The sequence below is a fragment of the Elephantulus edwardii genome, unplaced genomic scaffold, assembly GCF_000299155.1.
Source record: "Elephantulus edwardii isolate Elephantulus edwardi_28Jun2011 unplaced genomic scaffold, EleEdw1.0 scaffold00501, whole genome shotgun sequence".
Lineage (NCBI taxonomy): Eukaryota > Metazoa > Chordata > Mammalia > Macroscelidea > Macroscelididae > Elephantulus > Elephantulus edwardii.
The window spans coordinates 493,234-514,736 of NW_006400251.1; the positions used below are offsets into that span (position 1 = coordinate 493,234).

Here is a 21,503-nt window from a genome sequence, read left to right on the forward strand (position 1 = left end):
CCATGGGCGAGGAGGACTACTACCTGGAGCTCAGCGACCGGCCGGTGCAATTCGAGAAGGCGAACCCGGTCAACTGCGTCTTCTTTGATGAGGCCAACAAGCAGGTACGGGCGGGCCCCGCACTTTTCTTCCCTGCCAGCGAGGCCAAAGCTGCGTCCGCCGAGAGGGTCCCCGCGCGCGCATCGGGGCCCTGGGAGCAGGCCCGGCCTCCCTCCCGTCCCGGCCGCGAACGGGCGCAGCTCCATCCCGGGCTGCACGGGAGGAGGCCGTGGGATAGGCCGGCTCCCTCTTGCAAAGTGAAAGCGGGGCGCCGACCTGCGATCCCTTGGCCTTTCTGGGCGTCTTTTGATGTCCAAACTCCTAATCGACGTACAGTCAAAGGAGTAGACATTGAGGTCCCCTTATTCTCGGAATTTGGAAAGAGGGACAGTGCTCCTATTCCAATGTCCCAGACCCCTCACTCGGGCGACCCACAGACTCGGGGTCTTGGGGACCCTGACCCGGCCATGTACGCTGGGCAGCTCTTGCAGAGTCACTGTCCTCTTCTTTCTCCATGATCTCAGCATTCACACAAACCCCTTAGCTTGCGCAGATTCGTACAAGCCTCTTAACTTAGTTGAGCCAGGGTCGGTGTGTCGTTGCCAACAGTCACTTGTGGGTGGTGGTTTTTGGTGTCTGAGCCCTGATTCAGAATTCAGACCCCTAACATCGCCTCTCTCCTCCCTCTCAGGTGTTTGCCGTCCGATCTGGAGGCGCTACTGGGGTTGTAGTGAAAGGACCCGACGATCGGAACCCCATTTCATTTAGGTAAACAGTGTGGAAATGTTCAGAATTATTGGGGCGTGCAAACAAGGTGGTTTTTCTGTTCCTCATTCTGAAGGTGGTTTGGAAATGTTGGCCTTTCGCACCCCTTAGCTGGCGGAAGTGTGTGTCGGATCCCTGCGTGGGGGACAGAGGAAGCACACACCTTCTGTACAGCCTGGTGGTGCAGAGAGGACTTGCTGGCAGCTGGAAGTGCGTGGAGTGGCTCCCTGTTGATTTGTGAGGCTAAATACTCCAAAGTAGGGCACCAACTTCCCGGCGCTTAAATGAGTCAACTAGGGCACTATGCGCTTGCTGTGGGGAGAGGCAGCCTTGGTTTGCCTGCTTAGCCCAGGTCTGCGGAGTTTTGGGTAGATGGGGGAGATTCCTGGGTTAATGTTTCCCCAGTAATGGTGCATATCAGGAAAGCCGTGGCTTCTGCACATAGTTGATGTCTTAGTTCGCAAGGCTGAACTGGTCTAATTATAAACAGAGCACTTTCGCTTTCAGAAGTGACCCGATTTAAGTGATAAAATATCTGGGTATCTTAACTGACTGCTGTGTTTATAGGAGAGAAAGACTTTGAATTTATGGATGAGACTTTGGAAAAGTTTGGCATTTTCTAATTGTTGTTTTAGTTTTTGCTTGGGGGTTTATGTTGGTTTTTTTTTTATTTGGGTGTGGTTTTTCTTTTTTTTTGGCAGTTGGCCTATGATAATAGTAGCAAAGTGCTTTAAAAGTGGAGGAATGAATCAGTCTTTTTGCTTGACATTTGTTAGGCAAACATTTGATTGGAGGTCATATGCTAGGCACCAGGTATATGACAGTTTGGGGTGAGTCTGGCCCCCTTTAGAGGAATTCACAGATTCAGTGTGGGAGACATGTGAGTGCTGGCCTCAAAGAATTGTAAGCACACAGAAGTGAAGGGACATTTATCTTAGGTGGGCTAGACAAGTCCACGGCCCAGGAGAGGAAGGCCTCACAGAAGAGGCAACATTTGAGCAAGGTTTTAACGGCCACACAGGTCTCTGGAGGTGGAGAAGAGGGCAGGCCTTCCACATCGAAGGGCCACCACGTGCAGAGGGGAACATCCGTGGTGTTTGAGGAACTGCAGGTCTGTGTGACTGAAGATTGGGGTATCTATGAGGAAGGGGTGATGGTGGCCACGCAGGGCTTGGTTGAACGGTTCTGTAGTCTGCTGTGGAATCTGGGCTTCATCTTGGGGAGAGTTTTCTAGGTGAGGAGTGGTCATCGTATTTGGGATACAGTGTTGTTGGCAGCATTGAGGTAATTGTTATTAGGTGCCATCAAGTAGACTAACTCGTAGTGATCCTATGAACAACAGCTCTGACCCTTGCCTTATCCGGGCCTGTCCTCACCGTCTCTGATGTGCTCCAGCCTGTTACAGTCACTGTTTCAGTCCATTGTGTTATGGCTTTTGCTCTCTTTCTCTGCCCTCCACCTTTCCCATCATCATGTCTTTTTCCAAGGACTGAGCCTCCTGACAACATGCCCAAAATATGTGAGGTGAAGCTTGCCTCTCAGGGTCCAGAGGGGGACCTGTGTTAATGCACAGATGTGGAACTCTGGGGCAGAGGCGGTGAAAAGTGGAACTAGGGCCGCACCACGTGAGGAGCATTGCAGAGGCGTCCCAGCTGTCATAGGCCAGGCGAGTTGGTCAGTAAGACATGAAAAATGACAGTGACACCATGGTCCAGATTTAGGGGCTAGGTAGGGCTTACAAGCAATGTTATTTGGTTAACATTTTTCCCCTTTATAAACCTTTAATGAGGTATATTTGACATAGGATAAACTGTACACATTTTGTACATAAGCAGTTTGATGAGTTTTGGTATGAGGCGATTGTCACAGTCAGGATATTTCCATATTTCCACAGCCCTTAGAATTTTCCCTTGAGTTCACTTCTGAGCGTGTTTGTGGCATCTCTGAAGTACTGCGTGTAGGGGTGTCATCTCGTGTGTTGCCATTGTGGGGTGTGAAAGGGCAGACCCGCTGTTCAGAAGCTTTGTGGGTTGTGAAAGGGCAGACCCGCTGTCCAGAAGCACTGTGAAGGCAGTGATTGATCCAGAAGGTAGCTGTGTGGACAAATGTAGCCTAAAAATTTTTAGGGAGCCCTGGTGGCTTATTCCATGGGGAATGGCATTCCTGACCTAAGAAGGCTGAGCCTCTCTGGTGGTTCAAATCCACCAGCAGCTTCTGTAACAAAGATAGGCAGTCTCCTTCCCGTGTGATTTACAGGCTCGGAGGAAACCCATGGCCAGTCGGTCACCTTTGAGTCAGTGAGCTGGGTTGATAATTGAATGGAACAATTCTTAGATGAGAAGTTCACTACGGTCTTAGTTCTCCAGTTCTTATTGTCTGTACTATTTTGGGTTTCTCCATCAGCTTGGCTACCAATTGAATTTTGTTGCGAAGAAGTTCTGTGATTAAAATTAAATGCAGGTCTTGTATATTTTTTATCTTCTCTGTACATAGTTGCAGGGGAGAAAAAGCATAAAGGACACAATTTCCTGAAGGAAAAAAAAATTCCGTTTTAATTTTAAATGGGGACTTGTGACTTTCTAGGTATTTATCTTGTCTTTTGTCTTCTCACAAAATGATAGTAGTTGGAATTTAGTTCTTAAATTTAACTCTTTAATATTTTCTTTCTTAAAGAATGGAAGATAAAGGAGAAGTGAAGTGCATTAAATTTTCCCTAGAAAATAAGATTTTGGCCGTTCAGAGGACCTCAAAGACTGTGGTAAGACGTACCTTTACTTGTAGCAGAAAGGAAGTGCATTTAGAAGAGGGTGAAGTGCAAAATTCCAGTGTTAATTGGTCTATTATTTGAGCGTGTAGCATTCTTGAAGATGAGAAAGGGATTTGAATGGGTAAAAAGAAAGCTGTTCCTAGTTTGTAGGGGTTTTTTTAACTTGTAAGTTTGTTTGTTTTTTTAAAAAAGTAACTTGGAACCTCATCTTTTTTGTTGGTTTCATTGCATGAAGCGTAAGCTATGTGAGGTATATTTTTGACAATTTTATGAATTTGATTGTGAGATTTAAAAGCACTGAATACTCAGCGTTACATTAGGGAAGCTGGCTGGAGAGACAAAACTATAAGGAAGAGGACTGACTAGAATCCTGTGTGGATTTCTCCCTTTAGTTACGATTGTTAAAATTTCTGGAAAGCCTCTTGTGTGATGTAGCAAAACACTTCTGTGAAAACAGCCCTCTGAGGAATGAAGTGAACCATTTGAGGATTTAAAAATCAAATTATAAACTAACAGAATGAACCAAATACTTGGAATAACACTTAAAATTGGTAAACCTGCTGCAGTGAAGTGGGCTGAATATCCACATTGGTATTTCTATCTTTGTGGTCTTTGGGATTTTGTAGATTTTTTTTTTTTTAAATCTTGGTTACCCGGATAGGCTGGGGCTGTGCTACTTGATCCAAATCTCTCCATGTGGTTTGGTGGTATGTTTTTTTTCTCTTTCAGGACTTTTCTAATTTCATCCCTGATAATTCTCAGCAGGAGTACACACAGGAATGCAAGGTATGGACGTGGCCCGTGCTCGCTGGCCTCAGTCACTGCTGTGCGTGTCTTGTGGTTCTGGGGTGTTCATGGGTTATGTGGTGCGCAGTGTTTGTGTGTGTGTATTCATGTGGTGGTCATTTATTGTGTTGTCATGTGGCAGATGGTGTTTAGTGTTGTGTGGTCCTCTGGTGCACAGTTCTGTGAAGGTCGTGTAGTCCGTCATGGTGGTCCGTGGTATGTGGCTGGCTCATGTGGTGTTCAGGACGGCGTGGGTTGTGAGGTCATGTGGTTGTGTGGTGTTCAGCATCGTGTGGTCTTGTGGTATTCAACACTGTGTGGATCACGTGGTCATTCAGCTGATACTCAGTGTTGACCACACCAGCACACATGACATTGGGTACTGTGTTGTGTGATGTTTAGTGCTATGCTATTCAGCACTGTGTGATTATATAATGTTTACTTGTGTGGTCTCATGGCATTCAGGGTTGTGTGGCTGTGTGGTCTCATGTTGTTCGGGGTTGTGTGGTTGTGTGGTCTCATGGTGTTCAGTGTTGTATGAACATTGTCACATGGCGTTCAGTGTTGTGTGGTCGTGTGGTCTCCTGTCACTTAGGGTTGTGTGGCCTCGTGGCGTTCAGTGTTGTGTGGACATATCCTCTCATTGTGTTCAGTGTTGTGTGGTTGTGTGGTCTCGTGGTGTTTAGTGTTTTGTGGTCTTGTGGCTTTCAAGGTGTGGTCGTGTGCATGTGGCATTCAACGCTCTGTGGCCCGGTGGTCAGAGCAGTGCACCGGTGGAGCACACACACTTGAAGTTGTCCTAATACCGAGGCTGGCTACCTGTCAGCCCTGTGATGTTGATCAGTTTTTCTGAGCCTGTTGTCTCTGAAGCAGAGTCGAGGGATCTCTGAATGCCTAGTGGGAGGGAATTGCGCTGGTTCTAATCCTCCAGCTGCTCCCTGGGAGGAAGATGGACAGCTTCCCCCGTGTGACTTTCAGCCTCTGAGAACCCACTGGAAGGTTAGCTGTGGGTCAGTTCTGGCTCCACAGCAGTGAGAGAGAGTGAGTTAAGCGGAGCTGGGCGGATTCTGTGTTGATGGGTGTTGGAGATCAGCACTGGTGAGGGGTGGTGGTGGGAGGTGGCGCCTGCTGTCACCATCGCCCTGTCTACACAGGGACAGCTGTGGTCTGGCGGCAAACACTCCTGCTAGAGCTGCTTCCCCTGAGGCTTTTGCAAGAGTCCTTTCCCTCCTGGACGATGTTTTCTTGCCCTTGTCCTGCCCCTTTGTTCTTGCTTTCCCAGGTGTAGGCTAAGCCACACTAATTAGATTTTCCGGGGATGCTGGATCAGGCCAGGCAGTCGGTGTGGGTAGGAAGGGGGTACCCCGGGAGTAGACACACGCTGGCTGCGCCTGGCTTTATGTAGCTTCTTCATGGCGTTGCTGAGTGCAGTGCAGGGTGGGCTCAGGCCCTTGCTGACCCACAGTCCCTCTCCGTGTGACCTTGCTGTTGTCCTGTGGGGCTTCACCAGTCTCAGGCACATGGTGCTGTTGGCCATCAAGTAGACAGTGTGAGGAAACCGTTACTCATTGTAATGGTTTTTTTATACTGCCAGTTTTTCATACTGAGTTGACTAAAAATGCCAACTGAATTTTGATTCTTTAAAACTGATACCTGGAAGCTCTGGTCAGCGAGCATTGGTGGCTTAGTGGCGAGGGACATCGCTTGCACCCCAAAGGCTCGCAGTTGGAATCCACCAGCTACTCCACAGGACAAAGGAATGGACAGTCTCCTCCTGTTGAGTTTACTGCTTCTGAAAACCTGCTGGAGGGTCAGCTGTGAGTCAGTTCTGACTGCGTGGTAAAGAGCAAGAAGAAGCTCTGATCACTGCACACCCGTGTTCACAGGAAGCAGCCAGAGAGGGGCCACCACCCTGGTACCAAGATCAGGAAAGCCAGGAACCAAAGAGAGTGCAAAGCTGAGTAATAGAAAATGAATCCCTTAGAGCCCCTTGTTGTTGTTATTGTTGTGTACTGATGAGCTGGGACCGACTCGTAGCTGACCCTCTAGTGGGTTTCAGAGGCAGTAAATCGCATGAGAGGAGACTGCTGATCTACCTTCTACGAAGCAGCTGGTGGGTTTGCCCGGCGTGGCTCCTCACCACAGCTCCCTGGTTACACCATAGTACAGGAGGAAAGGAATTGCTTTTTTTTTTTTAAATTTTATTAATTTTAATGAAAATTTAGAGACTTTGGATTTCCATTCATTCATTGTTGCGCTTTTCTCCCTGCCCACACGTTTCTCTTTAAAAAGTAAAAGTTCTTTCATTGTTTTACAATCCCTCCCCCCAAATCCATCCCACTATGCAGCCTTCACTCTGAACTCCTGTCATGACAATACCTAATCACATATACCTTTTAAACAGTTTTCTCCCTCATCTGTTTCAATGCAGTATACATTATTTATCCAATCTTTCTCAGTCTCCCCCCAACCCTGATGTCAGTCTTGTTTTGTAACAGTGGCACCATGTAGTATTTGTCCCTTTGTGACTGAGATATTTCACTGAACATAATATTTTACAGGGTCACCCATTTTGAATAATATTGCATGAATTCCTTGTTTTTCAGTGCAGATAGTATTTCATTGTGTGAATATACCACAGCTTATCTATCCATTCATTTGTTGATGGGCACATAGGTTGTATCCAACTCCTTGCAATTGTGAACAAAACCGTGATAAACGTGGGTATGCATATATCTGCTTGGGTGGCAGTTATGGTCTCTTTAGGGTATATTCCCAGTAGTGGAATTGCTGGGTCAAATGGTATCTCTATTTGCAACTTTTTGAGAAAGTGCCATACCGCCTTCCACAGTGGTTGCACCATTTTACACTTCTACCAACAGTGAATAAGGGTTCCAGTTTCTCCACAATCTTCACGGACTTGGGAAAAAGTATTTGGTAATGACATCTCAGATAAAGGACTTATATGTCTAGAATTTATAAAATACTTCAGCACGACAACAAGATAAAGGTAAATAATCCGATTGAAAAATGGGCACAGGATATGAACAGACACTTAACCAAAGAAGACATTGGGATGGCCAACAAGCACATGAAGAAATGTTCATAATCCCTAGCTCTAAGAGAGATGCAAATCAAAACAACCATGGGATATCTCACCCCGGTCAGAATAGCAAAATTTAAAAGGGATTTGATTCTTAGATGGTCCCATTCATCTATTTTATCTTCTCCTGGTTGTAGAAGGGATTTCTTTCTTAAGTACCCTGTAATAGTTTGAAATTAACACTACCTTGAGCAGGAAGGGCTGTCTTTTTTACAACTGATAGAATAACAAAAAGGGAATCCTTTTTCCTATCACATTTTTTTAAGAGAAGGGGTTTTAGTTTGGCCTGAGAGAGGAAGATCCTCGGTGAGATGACTTTACAGTGTCTGGAGCACAGTGGGCTCGAGCAGAACAGGGGCGGGGGGGGGTGAGGGTGGTGAGGACAGGGCCGGGGTCAGGTCTCCCATTCATAGGGTCGCTGTGAGTCGCGGTCAACTCGGCCCATGCCAACAGTAACAGCAGAAGGAACTGGCAAGTTTTCTAATCACAACTGAAGCCCTTTGATGTGCTTTGTCTGTATACCCTGTAATCTATAACTGAGTACAAATAGTGTTTTGCACTTCTCATCATTTCCATGCATCACAAGTCTCTGTGAAGCATGAGCTACCTTTCGTCTGTTTCTTTATGTGCCACAGGGATCTGCTGTTGGATTTCGTCTGCTCTCTTTCGGCCCTGATTTGATGGCTGTGAGCCCAGTAGAGCCACGCTCAGCCCTAAATTGCAAAGCAACAAACCAGTAGTTTTCACATAAAGCTAATCTCTTAAATCTTGTAGAAATAGTCATGCAGTCCGTGGGGAAGGATGGTGGGAGGAACTCAGACATAGTTTGTGAGTTTATGACAGTAGTGAGAATTGTCTGTGTAGAGTTCTTTAACCTAACTGGACAGACGTAGTTCAGGATGGTAGTAAAATTTGCCCATGGAAGGTCCTTAACCTGACTCCTCAGACAAGAGTGGAAGTTGCCTGTGGAAAGTCTTTAACATGATTGATTAGATATTTGTGAGGCTGTTATTCCAGGAACTAAAGATTTGCAATCAAACCACCCTGAACAAAAAAAAAGACCGTAGACAATTCCTTGAAGAACGCATTGTCAGCAAGGAAACCTCGAATGTCAAACATAGGACATTTGGCCATTGTCACAGGAGAGACATCATGGAACAGCTTTTATCAGATCCCTGGAAATGCCACTCCCAGCCCCTTCCCACGTTCCTTTTACCTCATTCCCTTTGACCACCCTTTAAGAGGCCTGGCTTGATCCTATGATGTCAGAACAACGATCTTTAAGGCATCCATGTCATTCATTTTCACTCAGATCACTGGAATCTGAAATAAAGCACATTTAAAAGAAAAAAAAAAGAAGCTCTGATCAGTTACCACCTTTCTGAAAATCTCAGTCTCTTTTCCTCTCCTCTGCTATGCAGAAGAAATTAAGATCTAAGTGCTTTAGTGAATGAAGGGAAATTAGAGAAACTGTGTGCAAGGTGTAGTGATAGTGGAGTAGGGAGCTCTGGTGGTTCAAATCCACCCGTGACTCCAAGAGAAAGAGATGGTATATCTCCTCCCAGGTGATTGACACCTCCGGAGATCTGGAGGGTCAGCTGTAAGCTCTAACTCCATAGCAATTAGTTGAGTTTTTTACAAATCCAGGGGAACATTTTAAGCTTTTCAAGAGAGTTATATGTTATTTATTCTGTTAGGGAAGCAAATTATAAAAATAAGTTTTGCTTTTTAATTTAAAAGAAATCTGTAATTCTTTTCAGACCAAGAATGCCAACATCTTAGGATTCTGCTGGACCAGTTCTACTGAAATTGTCTTTATAACAGATCAAGGAATTGAATTTTACCAGGTATTGTGTTTCCCACTTACATTTGCTGGGACAAGTTCAAGGAGGAGTGCCAATAGTTGAGTGCTTAAAGTGGCAGGCAGCTGACCCAAAGGCTGGTGGTTCAAATCTCCTGGTTCTCAAAGGGAGAAAGACAGATATTTTCCTTCCATAAAGATTGACAGCTCCCAAATCCTGGAAAGGGGTTGCAGTGAGATGCCATTAACTCTTTGGCAGTGGTGAAGGGAAAAGTTCAAGGGTTGAGGAGCTTTACAAGCCTTTTACATTCAGTATTAAAGATATGTTTATAGATTCTAGCACTTTATAAAATCTCTTCCTTAGATTTTTAATCTTTTTCCTTAGTTACAAATATTGTTGTTTACTGTCGAATCAAAACTGACTCAGCTGACCCTCCAGTGAGCTTTCAGAGGCTGTAACTTGCATGGGAGAAAATTGTCCATATTCTTCCACAGAGCAGCTGGTGGATTTGAACCCTATACCTTTGGGTTGGCAGCACAGTTCCTTAGCACTAAGCCACCAGAGCTTTCTAGTTACAAAGAAGACATGCGTTTTTATAAAATATTCCAGCATTACAAGACTTGTTGTTGTGTACCATCTAGTCAAACTGACCCAATGGCATCTAAACAACAGTTATTTTGAAAGATTATAGGTGACTTTTTGAGTTTGGCTGTTTGCTGCATCTTGATGGCAGTCCTGATGGGCATGTAAGGGAGGATTTGGGGGTCTTATTTTTTTTGGAGTCGTGTTTGATGTGTATTACTGCTCTTTTCCCTCCAAGAGCGGGTGTCCTTGAATCTTTGCCTAGGGTACAGGCCTGCTCAAAGGTGTGGCTTTAAACCCAGCAGAGTTTATTAATTTTTGAATGAATATTCCGTGAATGATACAGCAATCTTTTGTCTAATTGCTGAACTGAACAACTTGGTGTTGCTGTGATGCTGCACACTGTTTCATAGTCTTGTCAAATACCATAGTGATTACTCATTATGTGCAGTGTTTGGATGAGTTTCCAGATTGATTTATGCTGGGAAGCAGGAGTGCATCCACTTCCTAAACTAGATGCCTCCGGAAACTATAAAATCTCTAAATATACAGAAATTAAGTTAGTTATAGAATTGAGTTCAGGTCTTTTGTGCAAAGCGTACTCTCAGTCGTATTTGACTTGATGACACTTAACCACTGCTAAATGAAACTAGTGCTGTTGTATTTGGAGGAACACTCTTCTACTTTGTACATCACTCTTTGGCAATGTGCAGTATGAAGAACTTGGGTTTGCTGTGATGCTGAACCCTGTGCCATTGGGGTATCAAATACCAGAATGGTTTCCTATTGTAGACAGTGTTAGCTCCCAGTTGTAAAACAGGTTTGGAAGCAGGAGTGGCATCTACTTCCTAAATCATATGCCTCTGGAAACTCTAGGAATTTGGGGAAACAATGATAGCTATGGAAAGGCCTTAGGTCTTTTGTTCACAGAGTCACTGTGAGTTGAGCCCAACTCTATGGCAACAACAACAACGTAGGTGACTTTACTTTCTGTATAGAATGTCTTAGGAAAGTAAAAAGTCACCTATAATCCTTCAGAATAACTGTTGTTAGATGCCGTTGAGTCAGTTCCAACACAGAGGGACCCCTACACCCTGCTCAAGGCCATTCGTTCTGTTGGAGTCATTGCTGCTGCCACTCTGTCATTCCATCTCATTGAGAGGCTTCCTCTTTTTCACTGATTGTGTTATCAAACATCATGTTCTTCTCCAAAGACTGTCCCCTCCTGATAACATGCCCAAAGTACAAGGCCAGTCCTCCTCACTTCTCAGGAGCATATGTGCCTGACCCAAGACATAGCATTTTTAGTAAAGACATAGTGTTTTCATTATCTCAAACTATCATCTGCATACCCATCCCTATTTTATTGTTCTGATTTCATGCCTCCCACCCTGACTTTCCAGTCAGTTCCTCAGCGTGATGAGGTCCGTGTTGGTTTTGGGGCCCAGGGGTCTCTATCCAGCATGTCTTAGTGTATCAGACTCTCTTTAAGATGCAGCTTCATTATGAAAGAACAAGTTTGCATCCAGAGTTTCTTGAACACGTCTTCTAGCAAAAGTGAGCTTGTCCCGGGCACAGTGCAGCCCGGGGTCAAGGTGGAGACCAGGCTGGCTGGGAGCTGCAGGCCGGGCAATAGCCAGCCGTTCAGTGTACAGAGCTCTGCTGTGGGTTCATCTTTGACAGTTCTTAAATAAGTAACAATTTGTTGATCCTCCTTGTTCTTATATGGTGCTGAAGAAATTAGGGGCTCAGATAGGCTTTAGGAGTGAGGCAGCCCCCCAGGCTATCTCTGATGTGTTAATCTGGTGGATTCCAGCCTCTTTGAATCTTTTTTTTTTTAATGTCGAGTACAGCTCATGACAGCCTCCTGTTAGATACGTAAAGTGCCAAGCACAGAGTTCTATCAGTGTTAGCTGTAATTAGTGAAAATAGTAGTTTCTGATTTAATTTTGTGTTGGTGGTTTAGGTTTTTTTTCATTTAGTGCACCAATCTTCTGATTGTTATTTCTAAGTAGTTTTGTTTCTTGAACGTGGTTTCAGGTTTTACCAGAGAAACGGAATCTGAAACTGCTGAAGAGTCAGAACATCAACGTGAATTGGTACATGTACTGCCCCGAGAGCGCTGTCATCCTGCTGTCCACCACCGTCCTTGGCAACGTCCTGCAGCCCTTTTATTTTAGGGTAAGAGTGTGAAGTCCTCTAACGAGAGCAGCAACACTTCTGACCACCAGAGGGCATCCTCTCCCATCCTTTCACCTCCCTGAATGAGGCCAGTGAGTAAATCTGTCCTTTCTATAGGAGATCCAGAAAGGCAGAAGGTATGTGTACAGTATGTGTACATGACTTTACAAAGACGAAGCAAGAATGCGTAAGACTCACTGCCATCAAGTGGAGTCTGGCTCAGCACGACCCTCTATTAGGGCTCCAAGGCTGTAAATCTGTGTGGGAGGAGACAGCCCACCTTTCTCTCTTCGGGTGCCTGGGTGAATTAGAATCACTGACCTTTCAGTTAGCAGTCTGATCCAGAGAAAGCATTATGATGCCGGGGGTAGAGAATACCTAAAGGGTTGTAATAAACTTTTCCTAGAACTCTTTCCCCCCTGAAACAGGGTGTCACTATGTCCAAGCTGCCCAAGTTTGAGATTGAACTGCCCGCCGCACCCAAGTCAACGAAACTCAGCCTTTCCGAAAGAGACATGGCGATGGCTACGATGTACGTCTGCGCTGAGAGAGCTGCTTTATTGTAATCGCCTTGAGTGGTTGCGTTGGGAGGCTGCCCCACTGCGTGGGGCCCTTCCCACAGGACCCCCTCGAGCACAGGGACAAGCGCCCTACATTTTATGACCATCACAGGCCCGCTATCTTTCTTAACCTGCCAGCCTTGTGATACCATGGAAGGTTGTTAACCTTTCTAGGCTGATAAAATGAGGACATTGAACCAGTTTATTTCTTAGATATCATCCGATGTTGGAATTCCCCCCCCCCCATTTTCTGAGATTTAAGTCTTCTCAGGGATTATTTTATATATACACAATATACATATATATGTATGTGTGTGTATATGTGTATGTGTGTATATATATGTATGTGTGTGTGTATATGTATATAAAGAAATAAAATATTACTGGGCAGAATAAGAAAGTAATATGTTTCTAGTGTTCAAACATATTTTTTAAATTAAGAGACTAGAAACCAGTTTAAGAAACAAGTAAGCAGGGAGCCCTTCTCTGGAGTTGGGACCCGGACCCCCATCTTGGCCTCCCCCACCTCGTGTCGCCAGCCCAGTGCAGTGTTCTAGAACATCACAGAAAGCCTCCCAGGGTAGAGACACCACGCAGGAGCTGGCCTGTACAGGGTTACCATAAGATGAGGCTTAAAAATAAGGATTGATTAGATTTCTGACTAGAGAACTTTTAAGTGGAAAATCAGCTTGCCTTATCACTCAGAGCTAACTAGGAGCAATTTTTTTCCTCTTCTGTCTCTGTATAAGTTTGTGGAGTTTTTTTCCCCCCGAAAGAATTTGTGAGCAGCTGTGTTCCATTTTTCATTCCACTCTGCACTTGGCCGTCGGCATTTTCTGACTGATTGTATTTCTTTTGTGCACATTTGGATACAAAGAATTGGTTGAATGAGTGTCTTACAGTGACGTTAACCAGCGCCTTCTAAGTGGCCAGGTGTGACTTGTGTCTCTGTTCCCCTATTAGATATGGACAGCTTTATGTTCTCTTCTTGAGGCATCACTCACGGACATCCAATAGCACCGGAGCGGAGGTGGTGCTCTACCATGTACCACGGTAACTCCCTGCTTTCTGCCCTCTGCCTCTGATTTCAAAGTCGGAACTCAAGCTTCATGATCTTTTTTTTTTTTAAATTATTTTTACCTATCTGTTATTTTGCAGAGAAGGTACCTGTAAAAAGATGCACATACTGAAGTTGAATAGGACGGGGAAGTTTGCCCTGAACGTGGTGGACAACTTGATAGTCGTTCACCACCAGGACACGGAGGTATGAGCTGTAGAAGGATTCCCATCTCGTCTGCACCAGTTAGGGTGACTTAAAAATGAACTGTGAAAAAATCACAAGACGTTCCAAAGGAGGGGTAGACAGGACCTTTTATGATAAGTTTTGCCTTCCAGGTGGAATTTGGGATTTAGTTCATTCTAAATGGTCTAGAAGAAGCAGTGATTGATAATCATAGTCACGTAGCACCTGACAAGGTCTAGCTTCTGGGACAGGTAACTGGTCAAGTCACTTAACTGGTCAAGTCACCTAAGCTGGGCATTGGCTGCAGAGAGAGCCACTGTGTGCTGAGTGTTTGATCATGTGTGGTCCCAGAGAGTAGAGAGGGCCCCATTTCTCCTTAGCTGTTACCTGGGCAGATAAAAAGCCATTTATCTACACGGCAGGTGGGAGCTGGGGCAGATACCTGCTCACATAGGAGGTAGCCTGTCCTGTCTGCAATGAGGAATGCAGATTGAGACTCGAACCTGAGCTGCAGTGGCAGGCCAGATGTGTTTGGTGTAACCATTTTCTCTCTCTGTGCTTAGACGTCTGTCATATTTGACATCAAGCTGAGGGGCGAGTTTGACGGGGCCCTTACAGTCCATCACCCTGTGCTCCCCCCAAGATCAATTCAGCCCTACCAGATCCCCATGGCAGGTGAGACACCCTATTTGCCTCTTGCTGTGATCTTTGGGAATCCGGTTTAGTGTGGCCCCAGGAGGCTATAGGCAGAGCCCCCATCTGTTCATTACACTGTTCAGTTTCCCAAAGTGGGGGGTGGTGAATAATCTCACTGATCCTAGAAGCTTTACTTACATGGTAGAAGCTGCTTATAAGATGAACAAATCTTTGTCTAAAGAAAATAGATTTCTCATCTCAGTGCTTTAAAATGAAGAGTTGTGATTACTCATTGAAGTGGCAGGATTTTTTTTTTTTCTCTCATGTAGAATAAGCCCTTAAGAGCTTGTTGGTCTGAGTTCTCAAAACTCCACTCTGACTTGGCTGCTGCTGGTGGTTTCTGCCCCGGCCGCATTGTCTCCTGGCTTCCTGATGTTCCACGGCACAGTTTTTACAGAAACACTACACTGTTTTCTGACTCTGATGGTACAGTGACTGCTGAAGGCCATGATTCTAAGGTTACTCGAGAATCAGATCTTCTACCTGAAACAGTACCAAGTAGGAAGTTAGAGACAAGGTCAGGATTTCGGAGCACAGGATAGAAGCCACCTCATTTCCTTCTGCCTTTTCCCTAGTGGAACAGAACACAAATGTCCGGCCGGCTGCTGGTTTAAAGGGGACCTGATCCCGCCTTAGCTTATTGTAGTTCACGTGCAGAAGTGGACCTGTAGGTGCGCATCCTTGGAACTCCAGTAGTACGATCCTGTTAATAAGAGAAATACCAATCCAAGGGCATCCATTGGGCGCCCGGCCCCACTGCAGTCAGAGCCCCCTGAACCTTCTCAGAAGAATGCAGGGCAGGATCAGGCTGGGGGCCTCACCAGACCCACTCTGGACTGGCCCCCATTGGAGGTTTGTAGGATTCTGTACCTCAGACAGTGGAAGGATCAGCCAGAAGTTTAATCACTTTCTGGCTGAGCTGAAGAGGAAAGAGCTGGTTCTCATAGACGCCACGAGTGAGTCTTTTTTTTAAAAAAAATATTTTAAAATTTTATTTTATTATTTTTTGTGTGTGTACCATCAAATTCGGATCTGACTGGTACAGGAGGAGATTGTCCCTCTTTCTCCAGCAGAGCATCTGGTGGGAATGAGTCTTTTGGCCTTTGTTTTCTCCAGCGTCTTTCTTTCTCATGGTGAATAATAGTGGCAGGAAAAGATCTAATTGTGTCAAAGGACAATCATGTATTTACGGCTCACATGGGATGGGAAGGTAGCCTGCTGGTGAATTAGAAAAACAAAACAGAATTTAAAAAACAAAACAAAACACAATCATCGTGTCAAGGTTAAAAGCCTCCAGCTCTTTTCTGACTGTGGCATCCACCCGAAGAGAATCAGGGTGATTGGCTAGTTTAGGAGCCCTGAGATCAAGTGTTAGGCTGCTAACCAAAGTTGGCAGTTCAAACCCAGCAGCTGCAGTGCCATTGGTATTTGCAGCATCAGAAACCTGACGTGGGCCGACGTGAGTCAGAATTGACTCAGCAGTTGTCAGTTTGGTTTTAGTTTAATTGGCTGGTTATGATAAAACAAATGCATAACAAGAAAAGTGTTGGAGAAAAGATCCAAAAGGGGAATTGCAGATTTCATTTACTCTGGGTTTCTAGAACATGTGATTAGTAAAACATTTCCTGATTCCAGTGCCTTTTAAATGGAATATTTACTGTGGTAAAAAAATACTTATTAAAAGACATAGTGGCTTAGGGGATCAGATGCTAACTCGAAGGCTGGCAGTTTGAAGTGAATTTTGCTTTTTTAACCATTTTAAGTGTACAGTTTATTTTTGTGTTCATTTCAGTCACCTTGTGCACCGTCACCGCTGCCCATTTCCCAGAGTTCCCCGTCACCCCCAGCAGAAACCCCAAGCCCCTCAGAAGCTCCCCGTCCCCAGCCTTGAGAACTGCAGAGACACTTCTGCATCTGTGCATCTGTAAGACTATTGGTGGTTTCCAGTTTGTTTCTCCTTTGGAGGCTCATAGCCCCTTTGCACTTGCCCTGGCTGGGTTGTGAATCTTATGCAGCTTTGCTCCAGCTGGGAGACCAGCTGCCCTCGACCCCGTTTGGTCTGGCCCATTAGTCCGGTGTTCTTGGCCTGCTGTCACATTGAGATCACTGGGCTCTCTTAACAGTCACAGCGGTCTGACTTGTTCTGGCTGAGAGACCAGCTGCCCTCAACCCCATTTGGTCCGGCCGATTAGCTCGGTGGTCCTGGTCTACAGTCACCTTGGGGTCACCAGGCTGTCTTACAGTCACAGCGATCTGTGTCGTCAGCCGCCGGGCTCGCCTCACCCTGCTTCTGGGTGGGCTGCTCGGAAAGCCCCCTGCTCGCAGCCAGCGGTCAGCACTGTCCTCACAGCCCCAGGTGGTACTTCCATCTGTGGTCTGTAGGGCTATTTTGTCGAGTTAGGCTGTGTGCCTCCGACTGGTGGTTGAGTCCCCACCATGTGAGGCTTCTGTGGACCTGTGTCTCAGACGAGACCTCCCTGCAATGGGAATGGAGTGAATTATTTCAGGAGTTAATCACCCCACAGAGCACTTTTGTTTGAAGGTGCCTCCGTAGTTTTCTGGGTGTTGGCCTTTAAACCATCCGGATAGCTATCTCAGTTCTTCAGTGTGACCCGGGGATGAATGCTGAGTCATCTTGGTTTCCTGGAAACCCCCTTGGCTGGAGCAGGGCCTTGCCAGGCTTGTCCCTTCTTGGAAGACACTGTCGTGGACTGACCACTAGGTGGTGGACTGACCACTAGGTGGTGCGCTGCCCTGTTCCTCATCCTCCTGTGCGGGTTAGTGGACGGTCCGTAGTTGACCAGGTCCCCCTTGTTTAAGGACGGTGGGATAGACCACAGATCCTAACACGTGCCATTTTTCTAACAGCACATCCATGTGTCCTCATTTTATAGGTCCTGCTTCCGTGACCAGCCAGTCTCCTGTTCCCTGTAAGCTCTGTATCCTTTGAAAAGGTGTTAGCAGGGTCTTTGGATGGGAAATGGGCGAACTCCTCTTTCCTCACCCAGGTTTCTAGGAGTGTGGAGGACACCCCACCCTAGTGAGCTGTGATGGGCTTGGGAGCCCATCTTTGGGGGAGGTTTCCCGACCGTCAAGGGCCCACCTTCTCAGGGTCTGCATGAGTGCCGTGGAAGGGGACCCACTTTTGGTCTCATCTCTAAGAACACAGTTTCCTATGACATATAGATTCCTCATCCTGGATTGTCTTCCAGCCTGACATCATCATCAGTGCGAGCCAAGGTGGGTCACAGGGCATGACATCGTGAGCAGACAGTGCTGTAGCAGCCGGGTCTTGGGGGGGGGGCCCTGCTCGCATGGGGATTAAGTACCTAGCTACTAACTCAAACTCAGATAACTTGCCATCGAGTCAGAAGCGACTGACTCAGGCTGACCCTTGACCCTTGCTCAGATTTTCTGAAGCTGGAAACTGCAGGGAAGATGTTGCAGTCCTGGGAACCTCTTTAAGACAGAGGGTATCGGGAGCTCTGGTGACCTAGTGGCAAGAAGCTGCGCTGCAATCCCAAAGGCGCACAGTTTGAATCCACCAGATGCTCCACTGGAGAAGGAGGGACAACCTCCTGCGCCAGTTGGATCCAATTCGACAGCAGACAGCAAGGGGAAAAAAGGGGGAAATAGAGCGAGAGGGGGTATCCATGTCCTTCTCCTCTAGGTGGATTCAAGCTCTTAACCTCTCAGTGGCCAAGAACTTTAAATTCCTTAGACACAGAGAGTGGCGAGTCTTTGGTCAGCTCTCAAAGCTCTCCTTTCCTCACGTCTGTTGCGTTTTTATCTCTCAGTGTAGAAAAAGGTGTTTCTGCATGACATTGGCTTTTGCCAGAGGTCTGCCCTGTCACATGGAGTGCTGTGGGTTGAAACAGACTCAGTCTGTGACACCACCCAGCCGCCCACCATTGATGGGCCTCAGAGCAAAGGGGTTACTTTGTTTTGAGGAGTCAGCCAGGCAGGCAGCAGGTTTGGTTGCTATGGTGAGGCATACCTGCACTGTCTCAGGCTGTGTTTGCATGTTGTAAGAAGCCATTAGCTATAGGGAGCTCTGGTGGCCTAGTGGAAAGAAGCTGCACTGCAGTCCCAGAGATATGCAGTTCAAATCCACCAGATACTCTGCTGGAGAAGGAGGGGCAATCTCCTCCTCTACCAGTCAGATCCGATTTGACAGTACACACACAAAGAATAGTAAAATAAAGCTAAAAAAAAAGCCATTAGCTGTGCTTTTCAGTCTTCTCCCCACCCCCCATGAACGTTGAGGGGCACCGCTTCTCTAACTTCTAGTTTTCATCCCACTATTAACTTTGCTGCCTCTTAAACCCAGGTTACCTGTGGAACTTGCAAGTGAAGCTTCAGCCCATAGTCAACCTCTTGCCAGATAAAGGAAGGCTGATGGACTTTCTCCTCCAGAGAAAAGAGTGCAAGATGGTCATCCTGTCTGTCTGTTTCCAAAGTAAGTTGGGGGTCTCTTTCCCCCTGTTGGTCTAATTCTAGTTATAGGCCTGAGCTGCCCAGCACCTCTTCCTGCGAGGTGGACCCCATTGTTACATCTCGTCTGCAGCCTATAACTTCTTTCCTCATTTGAAGGATGGGCTATGTAATGCTTCCTGAGAAGGCTGAGAAGTAGAAAACAGCTTGGGATTTTGGTAGAAAAGGCTTAAAACATTTGCTCGCGATTAAACTAAACCTAAACATGGGTGCACACAAGTTACCTACTTGTAACCTCTTCCACCCTTAAAAATTCTGTTGTTTTAAGAGTCTGAGTAACCCCGTACTTGGACAGATCCACGTTAGGAGTGATCTGCTGACCTCTGCTGTAACTCTTCTTAACAAGCAGAAAGGTGTGAACGAGCGGTTTCTAGGTTTCAGACCCCTCAAGTATACTTCTTTGAATGCTCTTTAAAGGTGCACGTGTCCAGAGTTGGTTTTGTCAGTGTTGCAGTTTGCTTGCATGTTGCAGTTGTCATGATGTTGGTGTGATGTGTGTTTGAACATTGTGTCCCCTCCAGTGTTAGGCGAGTCAGACAGAGCCACGCTGCCGGTGATCGCCACTGTTTTTGATAAACTCAATCACGAGTATAAGAAGTACCTGGATGCTGAGCAGAGTTATACAACGGTAGGTTCCGTGGGCGGCCTCTCTGTATGCTTTCTGAGTGATTAGATGTGAAGTTGCGATACAGCCTCATCCCTGAGGGTTAACGTGTCCCCAGAGCTCAGGCTGCAGAAGGGCTGGGAGTAAGTTTTCCAAGTCCCTGCATCCATGAGCTTGAAGCTGTGTCTCGCTCCGTCTGCTCATCTGTCTGCAATGACCTTACGTGGAGCCGGGTCCTTGGTCTGCCTTTTTCTTGGAGAACAGACTTGGCTTCAGCTTTTATACATCTCTCTGCTCCACCGGAGGCTCGCTCACCCGTTTGCCATTGTCAGTTTTGACTTATAGTCACTCTCCTCGTTTGAAGTCTCTTAAGGCCGTTAAGTCTTAGCAGGAGAGACTGCCCGTCATCCCTCGGAGAGGCTGATGGTTTTGAACTGCTGGAGATGCACAGCCTCGTGGTCATCAGTGCAGCATGCCTACAGACAATACTTCCGGAGCTCCTACACCGGTCTAGATCTAGTTAGAAATGTATTTGTTTTGGTTTTCTTTTCCCTCTTACTTTTAGGATGTAGTAAGTATAAAAATGGATTTGTTCTGGAATTCGGTATACTTGTTAATGGACCGTTGCATCACCAGTGACGTATAGTGACCCTGTGTTCAGCAGCTCTGAACCCTGCCCTGTCCTGAGCCAGTCTCACTGACCCTGACACACCAAACCCCATTGCCCCAGTCACTGTATCAGCCCATCTCTTCCGGGGGGTTATATCTCAGCACTGTTTTTCACGTTAGCTAATTGCTGTTGAGTCAGAACCTCCTCCTAGCTGACCGTCCAGCGGATTTCTGAGGCTGTAAATGGAGCAGATTTCTCTTCTGTTGTTCTCCCTGTAGCGGTTGGTGGATTCGAACTGCCAGGGGGCACTGCGTTTGGCTTAGCATTACATGCCGCTGTGGACTGCACCACCAGAGTGCCATTTCCCATGTATCAGCTATCGCATGTAAAAGGCTGTTAACAGTTCACTTGGCTTCCCACCCAGTTAGGACGCTCTGGTGGTGCAGTCATGGGGGGCTGGAGGTGGGCGGAGTTAGGCTGCTGACCCCCAAGGCCACGCCCCTCTGGCGGTTGCACTATAGGCTCCACAGGAGAACGAGCAGCAGTCTCCTCTCAGGACATTTACAGCCTCGGAAACCCAGGCAGGGTCAGCTGTGAGGCCGCTCCACCTGGACAGCAAGGAATTTGAATTCTGATGGCCAGGGTGATGACTGTAAAAACATCATTATCTTCTGAAGCTAAAATGAAGACTGGTTTTATCATCGGATTAGTTAATTCCAAAGTTCTAGAGCCTTACTTTTCACTCTCCATTTAGGTAAATGTCAAGGTCATAGTTGTAGACAAGCCTCCAGAGGGAAGCGAGGTTACCCTGGAGCACGTCACCGTAACTGTCCTTGACTTCACCAGGGATGGGCTCCTGGTACCGCCTTCAGTGAGCTGAGCTGTGGGACTCTGATGGTGAATGGCCTCTTCTGTGCTCCTCCCCGCTGTGTCCACTGTGCTTCGTAAAGCCCCTCAGAGGGTGCCCACTGATCAGCAATAATGGCACCAGATCACCACTCCTACTAGCCGGCCTGCATTTTAATAAGATTCCTAAGCAAATGAAGTACCTATCCGTTTGACAGCAACACCTTTTTTAAAAGAGGTAGGCCAGGCAGTTAGTGTCTTCCCCCAGAGCTTTCCTATTCATGGACATTTAGGGAGTTCTTGCTTAACATTAAAAAGCCCAGATAAAGGACAAATACTGCATGGTGCCACTGTTGTAGAATGGGACTGACATCAGGGTTGGGGTAAAACTGAGAAAAACTGGATAGATTATGTATGTTGTTGTT

At 46.4% G+C, this 21,503-nt stretch overlaps 1 protein-coding gene across 3 annotated transcripts in view; it reads left to right on the plus strand.

Annotated features, from left to right (window-relative positions):
• Positions 1 to 21,503, plus strand: part of LOC102870396 (chromosome unknown open reading frame, human C18orf8) — a 26,380-nt gene continuing 4,877 nt past the window's right edge. For 2 of the 3 annotated variants that reach the window (XM_006903052.1, XM_006903051.1), the window contains exons 1-12: positions 1 to 104; positions 731 to 807; positions 3,478 to 3,562; positions 11,885 to 12,025; positions 12,454 to 12,557; positions 13,549 to 13,638; positions 13,744 to 13,849; positions 14,392 to 14,503; positions 17,419 to 17,463; positions 17,711 to 17,764; positions 18,855 to 18,983; positions 19,540 to 19,646. In XM_006903052.1, the coding sequence (XP_006903114.1) occupies positions 3 to 104; positions 731 to 807; positions 3,478 to 3,562; positions 11,885 to 12,025; positions 12,454 to 12,557; positions 13,549 to 13,638; positions 13,744 to 13,849; positions 14,392 to 14,503; positions 17,419 to 17,463; positions 17,711 to 17,764; positions 18,855 to 18,983; positions 19,540 to 19,646 (1,152 nt within the window). In that variant the 5' untranslated portion in view covers positions 1 to 2. Of the gene's footprint in view, positions 105 to 730; positions 808 to 3,477; positions 3,563 to 4,300; positions 4,358 to 9,220; positions 9,308 to 11,884; positions 12,026 to 12,453; positions 12,558 to 13,548; positions 13,639 to 13,743; positions 13,850 to 14,391; positions 14,504 to 17,418; positions 17,464 to 17,710; positions 17,765 to 18,854; positions 18,984 to 19,539; positions 19,647 to 21,503 lie in introns of all 3 variants that reach the window. The other variant, XM_006903050.1, reaches the window with a different exon arrangement.